Source organism: Pelodiscus sinensis, unplaced genomic scaffold, assembly GCF_049634645.1.
Source record: "Pelodiscus sinensis isolate JC-2024 unplaced genomic scaffold, ASM4963464v1 ctg57, whole genome shotgun sequence".
In the NCBI taxonomy this organism is placed as follows: domain Eukaryota; kingdom Metazoa; phylum Chordata; order Testudines; family Trionychidae; genus Pelodiscus; species Pelodiscus sinensis.
The window spans coordinates 588,692-607,618 of record NW_027465880.1 but is presented as its reverse complement, the minus strand read 5'-3'; the positions used below and the strand labels follow the sequence as shown (position 1 = coordinate 607,618).

Genomic DNA, 18,927 nt, shown 5'->3' with positions numbered 1-18,927 from the left:
CACCCGGGGGGCATGGACGGCGTGAGCCCCCAGGATGCGGTCCAGGGCCTCAAAGTGGGGGCAGGTCTCCGGGTCGGCCCCTAGCTGGCAGGCCCAGGAGTAGGACTGCCGTAGGTCCTTTATTTTGCAGCGGGCCTGCTCCCGGGTCCACATGTGGCCTCTGGTGGCCATGCTGTCAGCCATGCGGCTGTAGACGGCCGCGTTCCTGTGGCTAGTGCGGAGATCATAGCCGTTGGAGGCCTCCCCCCAAACCTCAATGAGGTCCACGATCTGCGCACTTGACCAGGCGGGCGCCCGCCTCTTGCGGCCCCAGGCAGGCTCCTGGGAGCCGCCAGCCTGGTCCTGGGAAGAGGCGGAGGGCTGGGTGGCAGCGGGTGGCTGGCTCATCCCGTGCCAGGTGCAGGGTCTGCTGGCTGGGCGCTGGCAGGCTTGCAACTGGCACGGGCACGGTAGCTAGACTGTGGCCCTTTAAGGGCTCTGGGGCCGGGAGGGGGGCAGACGAGTTTCCCTGGTGGTGCCCAGAGCGGCCACCAGGGCAAGCTGGGGAGGGCTAGCCTCCCACTAGTTCGAATTAAGGGGCTACACAGCCCTTAATTCGAACTACTTAATTCGAACTAGGCGTTAGTCCTCGTAGAGTGAGGTTTACCTAGTTTGAATTAAGCGCTCCGCTAGTTTGAATTAAGTTCGAACTAGCGGTTTGCATGTGTAGCGCCTATTAAAGTTAATTCGAAATAATGTCTGTTAGTTCGAATTAACTTTGTAGTGTAGACACACCCTTAGTCTATAAAGTGCCACAGGACTCCTCATCACTTTTGCAGATTCAGACTAGCACGGCTACCCCTCTGATTCTTGACACAATGTTACAGCAGTACGCCTTCTTCATCCAGCACAGAGCGGGTAAGGACCATGTGAACGCTGACTTTTTCTCCCAGCCCGGGGAGAGTCCAAATCCCAGCTCTGGAGATCAGGGCCTGGACTTGAAGGGCGGGGAGTGTAGTGAGTTAGCATGGAATATACTTTACCTCATGCACCATTACACAAATACCCAGATAGTGTTACTGTGTGGGGCAATATTGATGCATGTAGGGAGACTAGAACATCAGTACACAGAAGAGAATTTAACTCATTAGTCTTTGAAAATGACACAGCCTATGTTTTGACATCAGAGGACTGTAGAACTGGAAATAAAAAAATTGACTGTGACATGGTGTGACGGCGCGTTGGGGTTTTCCCGTCTCCTGCACCCCAGTAATGGCACGGACAGACTCCACCAGCCAGTAGAATAGAGGGAGTTTATTGCTTTTCCAGGATACAGCACAGCACAGATGGAATCTGGTTACCTGGGATGCCTCAGCCCCCCTTGAGATGGGGGAAACTGGGCCCCTAAATTCCTCCATGCTCCCAGACAGAAACTAACTAACTCACTTCCAGCCCTGCCCCCCAGCCAGGGCTCCACTCCCCTTCTTCTCATTGTTCCGCTCCCTGGGGAAGAACTCCTCAGACAGGTTCAGAAGCCCCCTTGCATAATGACTCATCCCCTGCCCTGCTGGGTTGTGCTGCAGACAGCAGCCAGTGGAGGTCACTTACGACCCACTGCCCAGCACAGCAACCAGCAAGGTACCCCCCACTACATCACACATGGAAACCTAATTTTGAAGTGCAAATATGCAGTAAAAATGGTAGCAAAGGCACAGTAATGGGATTGCTAAAGAAACTGAACCACAATGCAGATCAGAGAACACAAGAGGGAAAAAAGTGTAAGTACATAAAGTAGAGAGGTAACAGAGTACCTTTTTCCTGAAGAGTTTATCTTCTTTACCAAGTTTTAGCTGTTTCAGGAAAGAAAAACAAATGTTAAATGTTATCTAGTAAAAATTTCTACTTATATCAATCTCTTTCAGTTAATAGCTGGTTTGGTGAGTGGTTACAGCAAACCATAATGAAGCAGACAAATTAACCCACTATAAAACTATAAAACAATCAAGCCACACTTTGTTTCTTGCCCTTCTGTATACTAATGGTTTGTGGTTTTCAATGGCTGAAGTCTATTAATGAACATTTAACATCCCCCCCCCCATAATCTCCTCCCCAGTTCTCTGTGGTGTCACTCTGTGGAGTCATCAAAGCCTCCCACATTCTGGAGGCATGTAGGAAACATGTACCAGCATCCTAAGTCAAACAGTTTTTAGTGCCCATGACGGCAAACAGATAATAGCACTGGCTAGAGACCAAACACATGTGGATTGGCACTGTGTATGCAGTCCCTCTACTCTACCCTTCAACTTCAATCCCCATCTGTACCACCTCTATTTCAAATCTTGGGCCATCTACCATAGTAAATTTGTGTGTACTACAAAACCAGTGCAGAAACTGTCACTGAACACAACTAAAATCAACACACAGTTTACTCATGACCAAACTTAAAGCCAGATCTTCCTCACTTCCACAGACAAGCTAATCTGCAATTCCTAGATGTTAAAGTAATGCATATGAGAAATTCAAATGTTCTCTGGTCCAAATAAGCGGTGCAAGTTAGATTTTTAAAAGAGTGCCTAAACTGCAACTGAAAGCAGTAAATAGATTCCTCCGTCTCTCTGTAAGTTGGGGAGAATATTCTCTCTGGCTATGTCTACACTACAGCGCTAATTCGAACTAACTTAATTCAAATTAGTTAATTCGAACTAAGCTAATTCGAACTAGTGCATCTAGACCTAAAAACTAGTTCGAATTAGCATTTTGCTAATTCGAACTAGCAAGTCCACATTGAGTGGACCCTGAACCGGGCTTAAGGATGGCCGGAAGAAGTGCCGGCAGGGCATCAGAGGAGGACTTAGGGCATGGTTGTGCCCAGAGTGGCCACCAGGGAAAGCTGGGGAGGGCTAGCCTCCCACTAGTTCGAATTAAGGGGCTACACACCCCTTAATTCGAACTACTTAATTCGAACTAGGCTTAATCCTCGTGGAATGAGGTTTACCTAGTTCCAATTAAGCGCTCTGTTAGTTCGAATTAACTTTGTAGTGTAGACATACCCATACTCTCCCCCAGACCCCGGGGCCCTTAAAGGGGTAGACTCTGGCCAGACTGCACGTGCCAGATCCAGCCCTGCCAGCAGTCTCTGCCCCTGACCCAGTGGCCCCACGATGAGCCATCACTGTCCCCTGCCCGGGGGGGGGAGGCAGGGAGGGAGACCAGCGACCGCGCGCGTGGGCCTTGCTTACCACGGATCACACAGCAACCTGTGCACATGCAAGCACATGCCGTGCCACCCCGGGCAGGTGGCTCCAGCTGGCTGCCACACAGGGCCGTGGCCTGATAGCCACATGCATGTGTGAAGAGACCTGCCATGCTCCTGACCCCGGGGCAGGACACAGCACAACGCCCTCCCTTCACAAGCCCCCTCTAACATCTCCCCCCCCACCTCACCCACACTATTCACAGCACAGGGGCATGGGTGCGGTCTCAGGGCAGCTCCCACTCCCGGGGATAGCCGGCCATTCCGACCATGGCCTCTGTGCAAGCACAACAGCTCTGATGGTGCAGGGAACGGTCACCCTCACTTTGCAGAGGGGGGCTGGGCTTCACCCACTGTGTCCCCAGGGAGAAATGACCACTGCTCTTCTTTCTCCACAGCTGCACCAGCTGCATGTGCAGAGCACACCACTCCGCCCGGGACATGCTCTCGCACCCGAGGGCTCCACAGGACAACCGCAACATGGCAGGGGTACCGAAAGCAGCAGCTGGGGGCCCTGTGAGCCCTGACCCGCATCATGGAGCAGCAGGCACCAGAAGAACAGGAGTGCCAGAGGGAGCTGCTTGCCCAGGGTCGTGCCATCTGTACCCATCTGCAGACCCTGGTGCAGAGCGTGCTGCCTCGTGCCGCTCCAGCACCTGCTGCCCCCCCAGCTACCGTTCCTCCTTCCACTTCTCCCCCTCCCGCCTCTCCCTCCTCAACCTCCTCCCCCTCCTCCCCATCCCCCCGGGATGCCGAGGCCCCTGCACCCGCCGTGCTGGGAGACATGTGGCCCGACGAGACCCCCACCCCTGAGTGTTGAGCTTCCCCTCCCCCTTCCTCCACTTGCTTCCCCCTTCCAGCTCCCTCCTCCCAGTTTTCCCCCTCCCCCTCTCTCCTCCCGTCTCCTGCCTCCTTTCCCCAGTCTCCCCAGAAGTTCACCCCCCCCCCCCGCCATTTTGTTAAATAAAGAGAGTTTCTATTTTTGAAAAAAAGTAAGGGGGGGGGCTAGGGAGGGGTAAGTGGAAGGACGTGAGGGAGGAATGAGGCACAAGCCCCCAGTGGGGCAGACCAGGGAGACTGTTAGTGCTCCTCAGGGCAGAAGCTCTCCCGCAGGGCCCCCTGGATACTGACAGCCCCCCGATGGACCTCCCGGATGGCAGCCTGCAGCAAGTGCAGCCAGGCTGATGGCAACGCATCCACAAGATGCACCGGAGTGCCCAGGGGAAGCTCTGGCTCCATGTTGTGGAGTGCTGTGATGTCCTGAGTGAGGGCAACCAGATCACGCAGAGACACAAATACTTTGCTGTCCCTCATCGAAGTAGACAAGCAAGCAGGGAAACCTGAGAACTGTCTGTCTGGGGTGGGGGTAGGGTCCCTTTAAGCACAGACCTCAGTTAGCCTCAGGCAGCAGCCCCACACATTATGTCCTGACCTGGTGCCCTGCCGGAACTGGTTCCAGCCAGCCTTAACTCCGATTCAGAGTCCATTCAGTGTGGACGCGCTATTTCAAAATAGCAAAACACTATTTTGAAATAGATTTTGTGTGTAGATTTCAAATTAAGTTAACTCGAATTGACGCTGTAGTGTAGACATACCCTCTCAGACACTGCATCCCATCCTACACCCCTTCCCCAAGTCATAATCCACTTCTGCACCCATACCCCCTCCTGGACCCTGCATCCCAGTCCCCTGTCCCAGATCACAACCCCCTCCTTCACCCAAACTCCCTCTCAGACCTCACACCCTCTCCTGCAGCCCTGCCCCAAGTTCCTTTCTGCACACAATCTCTGTCTCAGACCCTGCACCCCCTCCATAGAAAAGTGCAGCCCTTGACCACTTACCAAAATCTTGGAGTGCCCCCTCCATCAAAAATAATTGCTCACCCTTGGGATTACTACTGCTGTATGTAATTATGGCTAGTTAGAGAAAGCTATCAATCATCACACAGTGGTTAGAGATTAAAAGGGTTGAGCAAACTACTTTTGACCAACCTCCATTAAAAATAATAGCCTACAGAGCAGTATTTTTTAAAACTGTGTTCTGTGGGACACCGGTGTGCCGCGAGGCAGTCGGACGTGTGCCGCGGAGAACAACAGAGTTCAAAAGGGACAGGAGACATTTTTTTTTTGCTCAATAACTCCTCCCACCCTTTTTCTTTTTGCTCAACAAAAAATCCTTGGTGTTCCTCATAAAAAAAAAACATTGTTTGGTGTTCCTCTGTCTTAACAAGTTTAAGAAACACTGCTGCAGAGGATTTCTCAAGTAAATAGTCAGTTCTTTGCCCAGTCTTCTCAATCCATGAATAAAGAGCAAAGTTTCATGTGGATAATTTTCAAAAAGAAATGTCAAGGGCAATTCAATTTCCTTACTAACTGTTACTTGCTGGAATTCAAGACACTCAAAGGATAGCTTAAAGCAGAAGTTCAAGACCTACAAGTGCCTCTGTGTGTGTGCACATTAAGGAGCTAGGGTTCTACCCTCTCATACCTGTTTTCTCATAGCAGGTTCTTGGGGTTTCTCAAATTTTCTTTTTCTTTGCATATGTACTTCATCTGACTTTCTCCTCAAAACAGAAGCAACAGGGGGCTTTTTGGAAGGTTCATTAGATTTCTGCCTGGGGGTTTCTTCACATTCCCCTTTCCATTTTGCTGCATCTGCTACTTCCTTATTATCTCTGGTCATCTTCTGTTCCTTAAGCAGCGAGCCTGGGAGATTCGAAGCGTATTTGAATCCTGGTCCACGCTTTTGCTTGAACGCCAAAGAGGGAGAAAACACAAACAAACTTTATATTTTATGGTTTTTTTGCTGTTGACCATATATTTCATCTGAAGCTTTTGTCCGCTTACAAGCAGTTGATTAAGCCACTAAATGGCTATTCACAAGCAGTCAGTGTGGTAAATAATTTCAACCTCTGAGGAGATTTTCCTCTATATAAAACATACTTTCTATCTCCATCTTAGATGATAAAGAATCTAATGTTTCACTAGTTATAAGGGACACTTCAGATTTGGTTTCATACAGCTTTACAAAAATCTAAAAAACAACAGCTTTTAGTTTGGATTTAAACATTCCCCCCTCTAAGGGATTTGCTACAATGTTTTGGTTACACTTTGTTGGTGCATAGAATCCTAAAGTGAAAATTACAGCAAACAAGAGGGGTGCCGACTAATTTATTTTCTTTGTGTCAGCTGACTATACAATAAGGAAAACTTATGAAAAGCAGAGAAAATTTTTAAATAGTCTAAAATTAATAGAAGACATGTTGGTTTGTTTACAATATGGCTTTATAGATTAATCGGGCTTCTGTTCCATAGTCCTAACAAGACAGCAACAAAAGAACTGGATGTAGGAGAGAATACACAAGATTTACTGTCTCATGCATTCCAGTGAAACTCACTTTCCCAGTTTTCCCTGCATGGTTGCACTTTGGACATTCCCAGCAGTTCGGCAGTTCATTGTTAACAACACCATCTGATTCCTTCACCTAAAAGAAAAGAGGCATAACCTGTTTGTAATATGTAGCCTTAAGTGGGAGTGCAAATCCACATACAGATTATTGCCAACTAGAAGCAGTCACTACACCAACAGGGGGCATTGCTATCCTTTTCTCAGATCAGTTGTTTTTCTTCCAATGGCTCTAGACTAGATACACTAAAGGAACAACACTACCCTGCTGGCACTATGATGTGCCTACTTCCAAACCTTTGAGTTTACTGACCAAACACCACCACCAAAGAAATCAAAAACAGACTGGCAAGTTTAATACTTGAAATGGATTTTAGTCTTGGCTTTTTGGCTAAGATCAGGGGTAATCCCAGGTTAAAAATTGACACATTCGCTATTAAAATACCATATCCCAGGGGTGGGCATTAATTTTTGCAGGGGGTCCATTTGATGAATTTTAGTATGTGGTCATAGGCCGGCCCCCAGAAGGGGTGGGGCCTAAGGCAGAAGGAGCAGGGCTTCAGGCAAAAAGGGGTGGTTCTCTCTAGGTGCCATATCCCCTGGCGGGGGCAGGGTGAGGAGACTTCACGCACTCCCCTGGCGGTTCCTTCTAAGCACCGCATGCCCCCACCCCCAGGCCAATTGGGACCTAGGGGCAAGGGAGTGCACAAAGTCATTCACTGTTCAAAATGGCTGGCAGTTCCCTCTAGGGAGCCACCAGTCACTTTGAACAGCGAATGACTTCATGCACTCCCCCACCCCCAGGTCTCAATTGGCCTGGAGGTGGGGGAGCAGCAGGGTGGACTGCGGGCTGGATCAAATGGCTTGACGGGCTGAATCCAGCCCGTGGACCATATCTTGTCCACCCCTGCCATATCCTGTACTTGTAGAGAAATGATTGTCCAATCATCTAATTGAAGACTGTCCTCTCCATCTTCAATTTACAATAAACTCTTTCACTCATTTCCCTCCAGTGGGCTAGCAGATGATCAGCCCTTTAATACTAAATATCACCCAGCTCTTATACAGCACTTTTCATTAGTAAGTCCAAAGCACTTCACAAAGGCAGTCAATATCATTATCCTCATTTTTACAGGTACAAAGGTCTCCTTCCCATTAACACAGAAATGTTTTTAAAAGTGAGGATTTTTGAAATGTACTTAAGTAAGCTCCTTAAAATGTTAGCCTCCAATACAGACAGGAAAATAACCACATGCCAGGCTGCAGCCCAAATGCCCCCAAAATGGAAATTGTCAGCTCAGGTCAAGGGGACAGGGTGAAACTTTCATTCAAAGTTAGGGTGTGCCTAGCAATTTTACTTCATAGCCCCCTGGCCCTCTGTGAGGAAGTGGAGAGTTTTGGGGGTTCAAAGGGGAGCTGCATGCAGAGGGGGGCACTCAGTGTCCGGATGTTACTGGTTTAATGTGACAATGAGAGAGGGAGTTTGTTGTTGCAGAGAACAGCACAAAACTGGAGTCCTGGTGTCTGAGCAGGGTCGGTTGGTCACCAGGGCACCAGAGGACACAACCGGTTCCAGCCAGACGACAGACAATGGGCTGCAGAGACCCTGGTGACCAACCCAGCTGGTCCCAGTGAGGGGAGAACACTGGATGGAGGAGAGGAGGCAGAGAAGAAAGGGCCCGGGTGACCCTCTTACCTGGGGAGAAGACAATGGACTGGGGAGGGGCTGTAGCTGGGGATATTGGAGGCTCTGCTGGGAGACTGGGGGCTGTTTTGGGGGACTGAGCAGAGCAGGCAGGACTCAGCTGGCTGCAGGAGAGACTGACGTGTGGGCTGAGGGCCCAGGCCTACTGGCCTGAGAGATCCGTTGGTCTGTTCAAAGCTCAATAAACCCTCCTGTTGGGTGCTGGCTGAGAGTCGCTCTGGGCTGGAGAACAGGGCTGCACTATTCCCTTTGGGAGTGGAGGCCCCAGGGGTCCAGAGGGAGTGGACCCCCCGAAAGGGCTCACGGCGGAGGCAGGCTGAAGGCCCTGAGAGGCGCCGTCCTGGAGGCGAAGGGGCAGACCCCCCCCCCCCCCCCCCGGTGAGAGTGGGCTCCCTGAGAGAGGGTCGCCGCACTGGAGAGGGGTGGTCCCACCCGGGGACGGACGGGCCGAGCTTGGGCACGAGCTGTGAGCCATGACACCCTCAAAGTTATTCATTCCTTTGATGTGTAAAAGGGAAGTCAAATCCCCCGGAGCCATTGATTCCCCTATGAGGGGCACGTACAATATACATACATTGCTAATGCTTAGATATATTTGCTATTTGTATAGGAGTAAGACATGACAAAGGTCAAGGCCTGTCACAGGTAATAACTTATAATAAGGAGACGAGGGGAAGTGAAACCAGTCTTCTGTTAAGTAGAGATATGGATCGATTCCACATCCTTTAAACTTGTGACCGGCTCAAGCAGGAAAGGAAAAAGGGAAGTATGGCTTGCCCATTGTTCAGCAAAAGTGAATGAATGTAACACAGCTGTAACCGCAAAGTCAGCAAGTAGGCACTGTATTTAACCTCATTTGGAAAATTAACCTGACCTATAGGAATGCTAAATGTCAAAGATGAAGTAACCTATCATGTTAAGGCACCTAAACCAGGAAAGATGTGAACCCTATAAAAACCCCTGCCTATGAGATGTTGGGGGTCGGCTCTGCTTTGAACATTGAGTTCCTTAGCCGTACCTTGGTTGCAACCAATAAACTTGAGTTGGACCCAGCCTGAAAGTGTGACTCTCTTCTTGGGGTAAATCAGACTAGCCTCCAAGGGGACGAAACCTTGCAATTTATGCAACAAATTGGCACCCCAGATGGGACATCCCTTGGACTACTCTGGAGTCGGACGACAAGATTCGCCGTAGGTGACCGTGAAGTGCGCACCGGACTGTTTGAGTCCGTCACGGCACCGAAAGCGTGAGTCGGGACATCCGGAAAGTTAAAGGAGTCTCTATTGAATGAGTCACACGAGGCTGTCAGGTCCGAAGAAAAGAGGAAGGCGCCGGGGTATAGACGGAGTGAGTATACCTATTCCTGTGTTCTAGCAGATATTGATCTGTAAGTTTGCACTCAGCATATAGGTCTGAGTATTTGTTTGTCCCCCGGGGGCGTTGCGTTCAGCACATAGGTCTGAACATTGGAAAGAACACAATATTGTGGAATTGGGTCGCTCCCAAATGGTAGAAACCTCTGTAAGCCCCAGAAGGAACACCATGAACCCGTGGGTTGCGTGGGGAAGTTATGAGGAGTTAGGAAAACTCCAGTGGATTGCTTTTGTTTTTAGTAGGAGTACTCTTGTTCTTTGTTTTAATGATTTGTTGGAAACCTAAATTGTGAAACCACAGGTTTGTGTGTAAGCATGACTGTCGCTGACCAGGTCTGAGACTTAAGCTGACTCCAGCCGCCCCAAGAATCCTGCAAGGGGAAACCCGATGACCAGGATTTCTTGATTGCAAGGGGGGTCAGCCGAACCTCGTGACCCAGCGAGTCTCTAAGCCCCCTGTTTGTCTATATTTGTTGCTGTCTAATAGACCTGTCTTAAGTGTCACGGTTCCACAAGGGCACACCGGTGTCTCTAGTGAGACAGCCAAGCGCTGGACCCTCTGGGTTCGGACGCTAAAAGCTGGTGTGGTGTCATCCCATCGACACACGGAGCCGTGGTAAAAGCTTGTTGACTGTGTATGTGTGTGTGCGCGCAATATATATAAATATATAGACATGGGTTCGGGAGGTTCCCGGATAGAAAACTCCGCAACCCCATTGGGATGCATGTTACAGAATTTTAGTAATTTTAAAAGTGACTATAGAGTAAAAATGGCAAAAGATGAGTTAATTAAATTTTGTCAACTTGAGTGGCCTACTTTTGGTGTCGGATGGCCAGATACGGGCTCCTTTGATGTAAACCTGGTATCCCTAACACATAGCGTTGTGACGCGGGACGGACAGTGGGATCACTTCCCATATATTGATTGTTGGTTATTCCACGTCCAGGATCGACCAAAATGGATATTAAAATGTAGTATGGGTGTGTGTAAGGTCATGGCTGCAAAAGCAAAGACCTTGAGAGGTAAAAGCCCTGGAATACTGGCTCCCTCTAGTGATGAGGAATTTGAGCCCTATGGAAAAAAGAGGAAACCCCCTTCTTCTTCAGGAGGGTCTAGCCCTATTAGAGAGAATAAGAATTGTTCCTCTCCTGCCACTTCAGGAGGAAACAGTAACTCTGAAATCATAAGTGAACTTACATCTGAAAAGTTACCCCCCCCTTATCAGACTCCTGCTGGTCCTGGATTCACTTCAGCCCCCCCTGCAGAGGCTGAAGTGAGGGGGGCTGAGCCAACAAGGTGGACTACTCCATTCGGGCAAAAAAATACTTCTTGCGAAAAGGCCCATCAGATCCGGGATCATCATACCATCAGTACCCCCTTAGAGAAGTAATAGAGGAGGGAAGATAAGAGAGCGCAGAAGCAGATGGCAGTGCTGGCTGCAGCACTCTCCAGCAATCAGAGGCCGGACCATAAGGGGCCCCCTCAGAAAGGAAAGGGACGGGTAGCAGTTGATGAATGTGTGCACTGATGGGGAAAAAGGACATTGGAAGAGAGACTGCCCAAAATTGAAGGCAAAGGGGAAGAAAAGACAACCGGAGAACCGCCAGATGCGGGCAGAATCCTCCGGAGAAGAATCTAGTTGAAGGGGACCGGGATCTAAGGCCACCACCCTACGAGCTAAAGCTCGAAAGGATCCCATGGTAAAAATAAGGGTGGGTGGCAGGGACTATGAGGCTCTGGTGGATATTGGAGCCACGTTCTCTATGATCCCCATAAAACCCCCTTCAGCTAAAGAAAGTGGAAAGCGTGTGACGATAGAAGGAATTGAGGGAAAGAGAAGCAGGCTACCCGTATGTAGACCCCTCCTCACGAAGATTAGAAAAAAATTATGCTAGAGCATGCCTTTGTTGTTTCATCTGCATGCCCAGTTGCCCTGCTAGGGTGAGATATGCTAATTAAGCTGCAAGCTAAAATTTTCTTCCGTAGTGATCAGAATGTAGTGCAGCTGCCGGTGAAACAGGTCTCAAATTACCAGATGGCCCTCTGTGCAGCTGAGATGCTGTTAGAGACAAAAGGGACTGAGGTCTTAGAAGGAGTCAATCCATGTGTATGGGCAGATGAGACCCCTGCCCGAGCAAAGTTTGTGACTCCAGTAAGAATTCCTCTCATTGAAGGAGAAGGCTCTGTGGGTGTAAAGCAATATCCCCTGAGAGAGAAAAAAAAGCCACCTGGATAGGCTTAAAGCCATTAATCGAACAATTCAAAAGATATGGCTAGGTAGTAGAAAGTTCCTCTCCCTTCAACACCCCTATTTTAGGGATGCCAAAACCGGATAGCGTCTCTTATAGACTCGTGCAAGACTTACGGGCAATAAATGAGAAAGTTCTTGTAGACCATCCTATGGTCCCCAACCCACACACTATCTTAACACAAATTCCAGCAGACACAACAGTGTTTATGGTATTAGACTTGAAAGGTGCTTTCTTTTCTATACCTTTACACAAAAATAGTTGGAAATTATTTGCTTTTGAATGGGAAGACCCGGACACCCATCACAAAACCCAGCTGTTGTGGACTGTGTTGCCCCAGGGTTTTGTGTCATCCCCCCATATTTTTGGGACGACATTGCAAAAAGACTTAGAAGACTGGAGGGGGCAGCACCCTGAGGTAGCTCTCCTCCAGTATATTGATGATTTGTTGATTACCAGTCCTGATATGCAAAAGGGAAAAAGGGCAACGGAGCCCCTGTTGAATGCCCTAGGGAAGAAGGGATATAAAGTTTCACAAGGGAAGGCCCAAATATGCACCTTCCTAAGCTATGAGATTGAAAAGGGAATGCGGGCTTTGAGCAAGGATCGAATCCAAGCAACTTCAGGAAATTCTCAAGCCCTTCTTAGCAAATAGATAATGACAGCCTCTACGGCTAGAAACGCAGGCAACCCAAAGATGTTTCACAACATATGAGTGGGGGCCATCCAGAGGAAAAAACATAACAAACAGTTAAAACCTTTCCCTCACACGCCGTTATAATTGGCTTGAGGGCGTGGGGGAAGGTAACTTAAAAGCCACCCAAATGTCAACCAGTAGAAATTGAATGTGAAGATGTAATCACTACAAACTAAATCTGCCTTAACAAGGAGACACATTCTGCAACATAAATCTCCTTACAGAACATGAGCAAGTGATTCACCCCAGAGCCAGCAGCATAACTCAACTGTTGCAGCCTGGATGTTATGAAAATCATATACTGAAAAGAATTAGGAAGTGTGGGGGCTAATTAGAAAGCCCACTCTCCTTACCAAATTAATGCTAGACAAATCTGTGTAATTAAGAAAAGTCATTTAGCAGGATCAAGACAGATCATAAGAGGAAAAAAAAAAAGAGCCCGGTCTGCAATACGAGAGGGAAACTGAACCATGCCACTGTTGGGGAGGGCTAACAACTCTAAGGTAATTCAAGGGAGTGGAAGGTCACGAGTACCGATGAAGCGCTCTTGTTCTCAGAAAGTTGCAGCTCACTTGCACATGAAAATGGTAAGGAACTAGCTGTAACCCGGTCCCCTAACAGATCTTAGGCAGTATTTTAAGTTATAATAGGCCACCCCGATGGGGGGGGGGAGAAATGTTTTCTTGTCTTTCAGATCATCAGAAAGCGCTGGCGCCAGTTGAAGAAAAACAACAACAACAAAAAAAAACCATGGTTCTGTGTCATGACATAATGAGTTTGTGTTCTGTCCAAGTTTGTCTTGTGTGTCTTAATTGTAATACGTATTGCAAATGTTGTGAATAGGAAATTGTTTAGGCTAGGAGCATGTTAACAGTGTCTCCACAGGTGAACAAAAAGAACTGGAAGGAAGCAAGGAGTACATCACGTCAACAGAAGGATGGGAGACAGGACTAGCTCCTTCCCACCAGACTAGTTTTGCTTTAATGGCCATTGCTAACTTGCCCTCATTTGGATATCATCAACCAGGACTTTAAGGACAAAATGGAGCCTCCCAGTTGTGCACCATGCCCTGAACAGGCCCCTGTTCCAGAACAAGGACAACTGTCACTGGTCCTTACCTTGATGATGTTCCACACTGGTACAGACCAGTTGTGTGCGAGACTGGTTAATCAAATTGGCAAATGCCTGATTAGGCAATGACAAGGCTTAGCAGATACCATCGCAGATTGGTTTGAGCCTGGTAACCCTATCAGCAACACTTATGTCATAGCCCAGAAATTGTATGAGAATCCAGACTTGTAAATGCAGTAATATCCAGTGCCCGTAAAGGCCTACACACCAGCCAAGCTAATCAATTGATCCTAAATAGTTTGAAGGATCTGTCCAGCTCTGTAGACCTAACCTGATGTTTGGACCAGAAGCTAATTGGATTAGAAGTAAAATAAAGAAATTAGAAGGCCAGTATTGAAGAATAAGGTAAGCTTTAGCCACTACCACTTAGTTCTTATGGTGGTGAGTCCCCAATCTCCCCTGTGCCTACCCATGGGAGTAGGGAAAGAGAGAATCCATGAGGACCCAAAGGCCCACCTGGACAGGGCATAGTACAACCATTTGTTTTTGGTCCCTCTGAGGATTCCTCACTCAGATCAGATCAGAATGGTAACCTCCCTGCTTGTACCAAAGCAAGGGCATATAGATAGAATAGAAGGCATTGCTTATTCTGAAGGTGTGGGAGCCTCCCTATACCCAGGGATTGTTGCACCCACTTTGATAAGGAAATTTTATGTACCTGCCCATTTAACATCATGACGAATCTGCCTAGGCTTGATGTGGTTGTCATAGAAAAACAAATGAACATCGAGCTGGTCCAAATGAACGGTACCTACTGGTGTTTGACTACCCAGACAGATCACTCCATCCTGCCCCTCTGTATATCCGTCTGTGTGCATAACAGGCCCTCATCAAGCGGCCTAACCGTCAATAGAATGTGGATATATCGCACTTTGGTAGTGGAGATAACCACACATGAGATGCTGAGTGGCACGGCGGAAGTAAGTACCAAGAGGAGGGTTTACTGGCCCTGCAGGCAAAGATCAAGAAGTTGGTGGCCAATGCCCAAAGATATATTGGGGCTGGCCGTCTGAGGTACACACAGATAGGGAAACACCGTGGACCATGCCAAACACCTATCTCTGCAGCACTCAACCAGGCAGTAGAGGTCAAACCTATAATCATGGGCAGTGCCAGTAAGGCGACGAAATATCTTGGGGATAGATTTGAATAGTGTTTGCCAAATTATGTAGAGAGTTTAGATTTTAACATTTATAATAATGATAGTGCTGTACCAGCACTTCCAGAGTAAATTAAAATCCCTTAAATTGTTGTATTTAACCTAGTAGATTAAGAAGAACCCCAAAGTCAAGAGAAAAGAACTATAGGAGTAAACTGAGGCAGTCCATGGTATCTTGCTAAGGACTAACAAACTCAAATCATTAAGTCAGCCTGAGAAGCGTATGCTACAGCAGTAACTGCGACCCTGGTTCCCCTGGCAACCACATGCCAAAAAGGCCTCACTTTGATAAGGCCGGTATCAAGCAACCGCGTGGGATTGTTTTTATGGTTTGCTTTATTCCTAGGAAATAACCTTGGTTCCAAAAGAGCTAGCTGGCTTTTGGCTCAGAGAATAAAGACTCTTATGTCCATCAGCGCTGTGAAGTGCCAAGAACTGACTGTTGGCCAATGCTTCCCATTGCAAAATGATCCTACCCCGACTGCTGATAAGCCTCTCTCTTCTGGTCCTGCTTTCCCACCTGTTGGACACCAGAAGAATCGAAATATTACAGGGTGATGTGCTAGTAACCTCTCCCCTGCATGATGCTGAACCACGACTGTTTCAAAGAAAAAGAGGAAAACTCTTGTTGTGCTATGTTGGTACACATTCCTGTTTAGTTTTGTTTTGTTGTGATTAGATTATGCTTAATGCCCTGTTTTATACCTTGTATAATTGCCTCTATATGTCGCACTGTATTGACTACTGTCAACCGTGAAATGCTTGTACATTACCAAAGATTAGCTAAAGAAGAAACTGATGAGGTATAAGAAAGAGAAAGCCTCTTGAGGGGGGAATTGATGTGTAAAAGGGAAGTCAAATCCCCCGGAGCCATTGATTCCCCTATGAGGGGCACGTACAATATATATACATTGCTAATGCTTAGATATATTTGCTATTTGTATAGGAGTAAGACATGACAAAGGTTAGGGCCTGTCACAGGTAATAACTTATAATAAGGAGACGAGGGGAAGTGAAACCAGTCTTCTGTTAAGTAGAGATATGGATAGATTCCACATCCTTTAAACTTGTGACCGGCTCAAGCAGGAAAGGAAAAAGGGAAGTATGGCTCGCCCATTGTTCAGCAAAAGTGAATGAATGTAACACAGCTGTAACTGCAAAGTCAGCAAGTAGGCACTGTATTTAACCTCATTGGGAAAATTAACCTGACCTATAGGAATGCTAAATGTCAAAGATGAAGTAACCTATCATGTTAAGGCACCTAAACCAGGAAAGATGTGAACCCTATAAAAACCCCTGCCTATGAGATGTTGGGGGTCGGCTCTGCTTTGAACATTGAGTTCCTTAGCCGTACCTTGGTTGCAACCAATAAACTTGAGTTGGACCCAGCCTGAAAGTGTGACTCTCTTCTTGGGGTAAATCAGACTAGCCTCCAAGGGGACGAAACCTTGCAATTTATGCAACACCTTCATCAATTCAATAGGTAATATGCAGAGAAGAAGAGAAGAAAAGCTTATTCTATCCAGTTCATTAGTATTGTATGTATGTGTTTTTTAAAGACAGTCTCCAAAACTACATTAAGGGCTTTATGGTATAATTGGTGACAGGGTCATGCCCCAAAAAGCTAATAGGATACAATTTTCACAAACCCTTAAATCACTTTTGAAAGTGAGACTTAGATTCTTTTCAAAATTGCACTCTTTAGTCTTATTTTAGATAAGTTGCAAAGTAAAATTAAACAGTAGGGTTGGGATGGTTATGGTAATAAGAGCATATGGTTACTCATTTATGACAAGTTCATATCGTCAGTCAATTATAAACTTATAAAAAACGGCTAAAAGTTTGATTCACTTCTTTGCACTGTGGAAGAAATGCAGGAGAAGATTTATATGGAAAGCAAAGTAGCTTGGCATACCAGTCTAGGCTGTGTCTAGACTGGCAAGTTTTTCCACAAAATCATCTGCTTTTGTGGAAAAACTTGCCAGCTGTCTACACTGGCCGCTTGAATTTCTGCAAAAACACTGACGATCTCATGTAAGATTGTCAGTGCTTTTGCGGAAATACTATGCTGCTCCCGTTCGGGCAAAAGTCTTTTTCTGAAAAACTTTTGCGCAAAAGGGCCAGTGTAGACAGCAGAGATTTGTTTTCCGCAAAAAAGCCCCGATCGCAAAAATGGCAATCGGGGCTTTTTTGCAGAAAAGTGCGTCTAGATTGGCCAAGGACGCTTTTCTGCAAAAAGTGCTTTTGCGGAAAAGTGTCCTGCCAATCTAGACGCGCTTCTCCAAAAATGCTTTTAATGGAAAACTTTTAACGGGGGTGGGGCAGCCTCATGGGGGTGGCTCCTGGGGTGTTTGGGGGGGAGGAGATGGTAGGGGGGGCACTCCTTCTCTCATTCTGTTTTGTGTTTTGTTTGTCTCCTGCAGGTGGTGAGGGCCTCCATCCTGCTGCGGCGGGTCATCCGCTTGGGAGACCTGGATGCAACCGTGGCCAGATTTGCCACCCTGGGGTTCCCGAACTGCGCTAGTGCCATAGATGGGACCTACATCCCTATCCGAGCACCACAACATCAAGCGGCCCAGTATATTAATAGGAAAGGCTACTTTGCTATGGTGCTGCAGGCCCTGGTGGACTATCATTGACAGTTCATGGACATTTTTGTCGGGTGGTCAGGCAGGGCACACAATGCCCGCGTGTTTCGGAATTCTAGCCTGTACAGAAAGCTGGAGGTGAGCACATTCTAACCCTGCCATGACTGCGGTTGGGGACATGCAGATGCCATTGTGCATCGTGGGGGTGGCGGCCTACCCCCGATGCTGTGGCTAATGAAGCCATATACCAGACACCTGGACCACAGCAGGGACCAATTTAATGCCCGCCTGAACCGGGCCTGGATCTAGGTGGAGTGCACCTTCGGCCACATCAAGGCGAGGTTCAGGTGCCTGCTGACCCGCCTCGATGTGTGGGAGCACAACATCCCTGAGGTGGTGGCGGCATGTTGTGTCCTCCACAACATTGTGGAGAGGAAGGGGGAGGCCTTCCTACCTGGGTGGGGGGTAGATGCCAGCCATGAGAGGCAAGCGTTCGAGCAGCTGCGGACAGCTGCCATCCGCCAGGCCCATCAGGCCTGGGTGCACATCCAGGAGGCCCTGAGGGAGAGGTTCTCTCAAGGACCCCAGTAACTCTCCCCAGGGCCTCCCCAATAAGGGCCTCTGGCTTGCAGCCCTATCCCTTCCCCACCACAGGCCCTCCCTTCACCCCTTCCCTGACCTCTCAATAAAGACACATGTTTGGTTTTCAAAAAAACAAAGTCTGTATGGGTATGTCTACACTACAATGTTAGTTCGAACTAACGGACGTTAGTTCAAACTAACATTCATAGGCGCTACACTAGCGCTCCGCTAGCTCGAATTTGAATCGAACTAGCGGAGCGCTTAGTTCAAACTAGGAAAACCTCATTTTACGAGGATTAAGCCTAGTTCGAACTACCTAGTTCGAATTAAGGGCTGTGTAGCCCCTTAATTCGAACTAGTGGGAGGCTAGTCCTCCCCAGCTTTCCCTGGTGGCCACTCTGGCCAACACCAGGGAAACTCGTCTGCCCCCTCCCGGCCCCGGGCCCCTTAAAGGGGCATGGGCTGGCTACGGTGCCCGTGCCAGGTGCAAGCCTGCCAGCACCCAGCTAGCAGACCCTGCACCTGGCACGGCACAGAGCCACCCACCCTGTGACGGACCCAGCGGGGTCCGCACTAGGAGCGGGGGAGGCCCCCCCTCCCGAGCGGAAAGCAGCGGCCGTGGATGGCTGAAAGCCGCTCGGCACAGCGCTGCCGGCCCCACCGCGGCAAGAAGCGGGGGCGGGCGCGCGCCGGGGGAAGCAGGGGAAGCCCCGGGCAACCGCGAAACGCCCGGCTAGGGCGCCACGGTTTGCGCCCAGGGGCGGAGCCGCGGGCACGCTCCGGCGGGGGCCGGGCTGGGGCGCCC

At 48.5% G+C, this 18,927-nt stretch overlaps 1 protein-coding gene and 1 long non-coding RNA gene across 3 annotated transcripts in view; one reads left to right on the top strand and one right to left on the bottom strand.

Moving 5' to 3' along the window:
- LOC102454325 (lysine-specific demethylase 2B-like) overlaps positions 1-18,927 on the bottom strand; it is a 149,408-nt gene that overhangs the window by 15,902 nt on the left and 114,579 nt on the right. Inside the window, exons 4-6 of one of the 2 annotated variants that reach the window (XM_075915989.1) lie at positions 6,630-6,716; positions 5,720-5,989; positions 1,791-1,829 (exon numbers count right to left, since the gene is read on the bottom strand). In XM_075915989.1, the coding sequence (XP_075772104.1) occupies positions 1,791-1,829; positions 5,720-5,989; positions 6,630-6,716 (396 nt within the window). The remainder of the gene's footprint in view (positions 1-1,790; positions 1,830-5,719; positions 5,990-6,629; positions 6,717-18,927) is intronic. The other variant, XM_075915990.1, reaches the window with a different exon arrangement.
- On the top strand, positions 8,848-18,259 carry LOC142824236 (uncharacterized). Its single transcript, XR_012899163.1, has 2 exons — positions 8,848-9,689; positions 17,376-18,259. It is a non-coding gene; the product is annotated as an uncharacterized LOC142824236 (long non-coding RNA).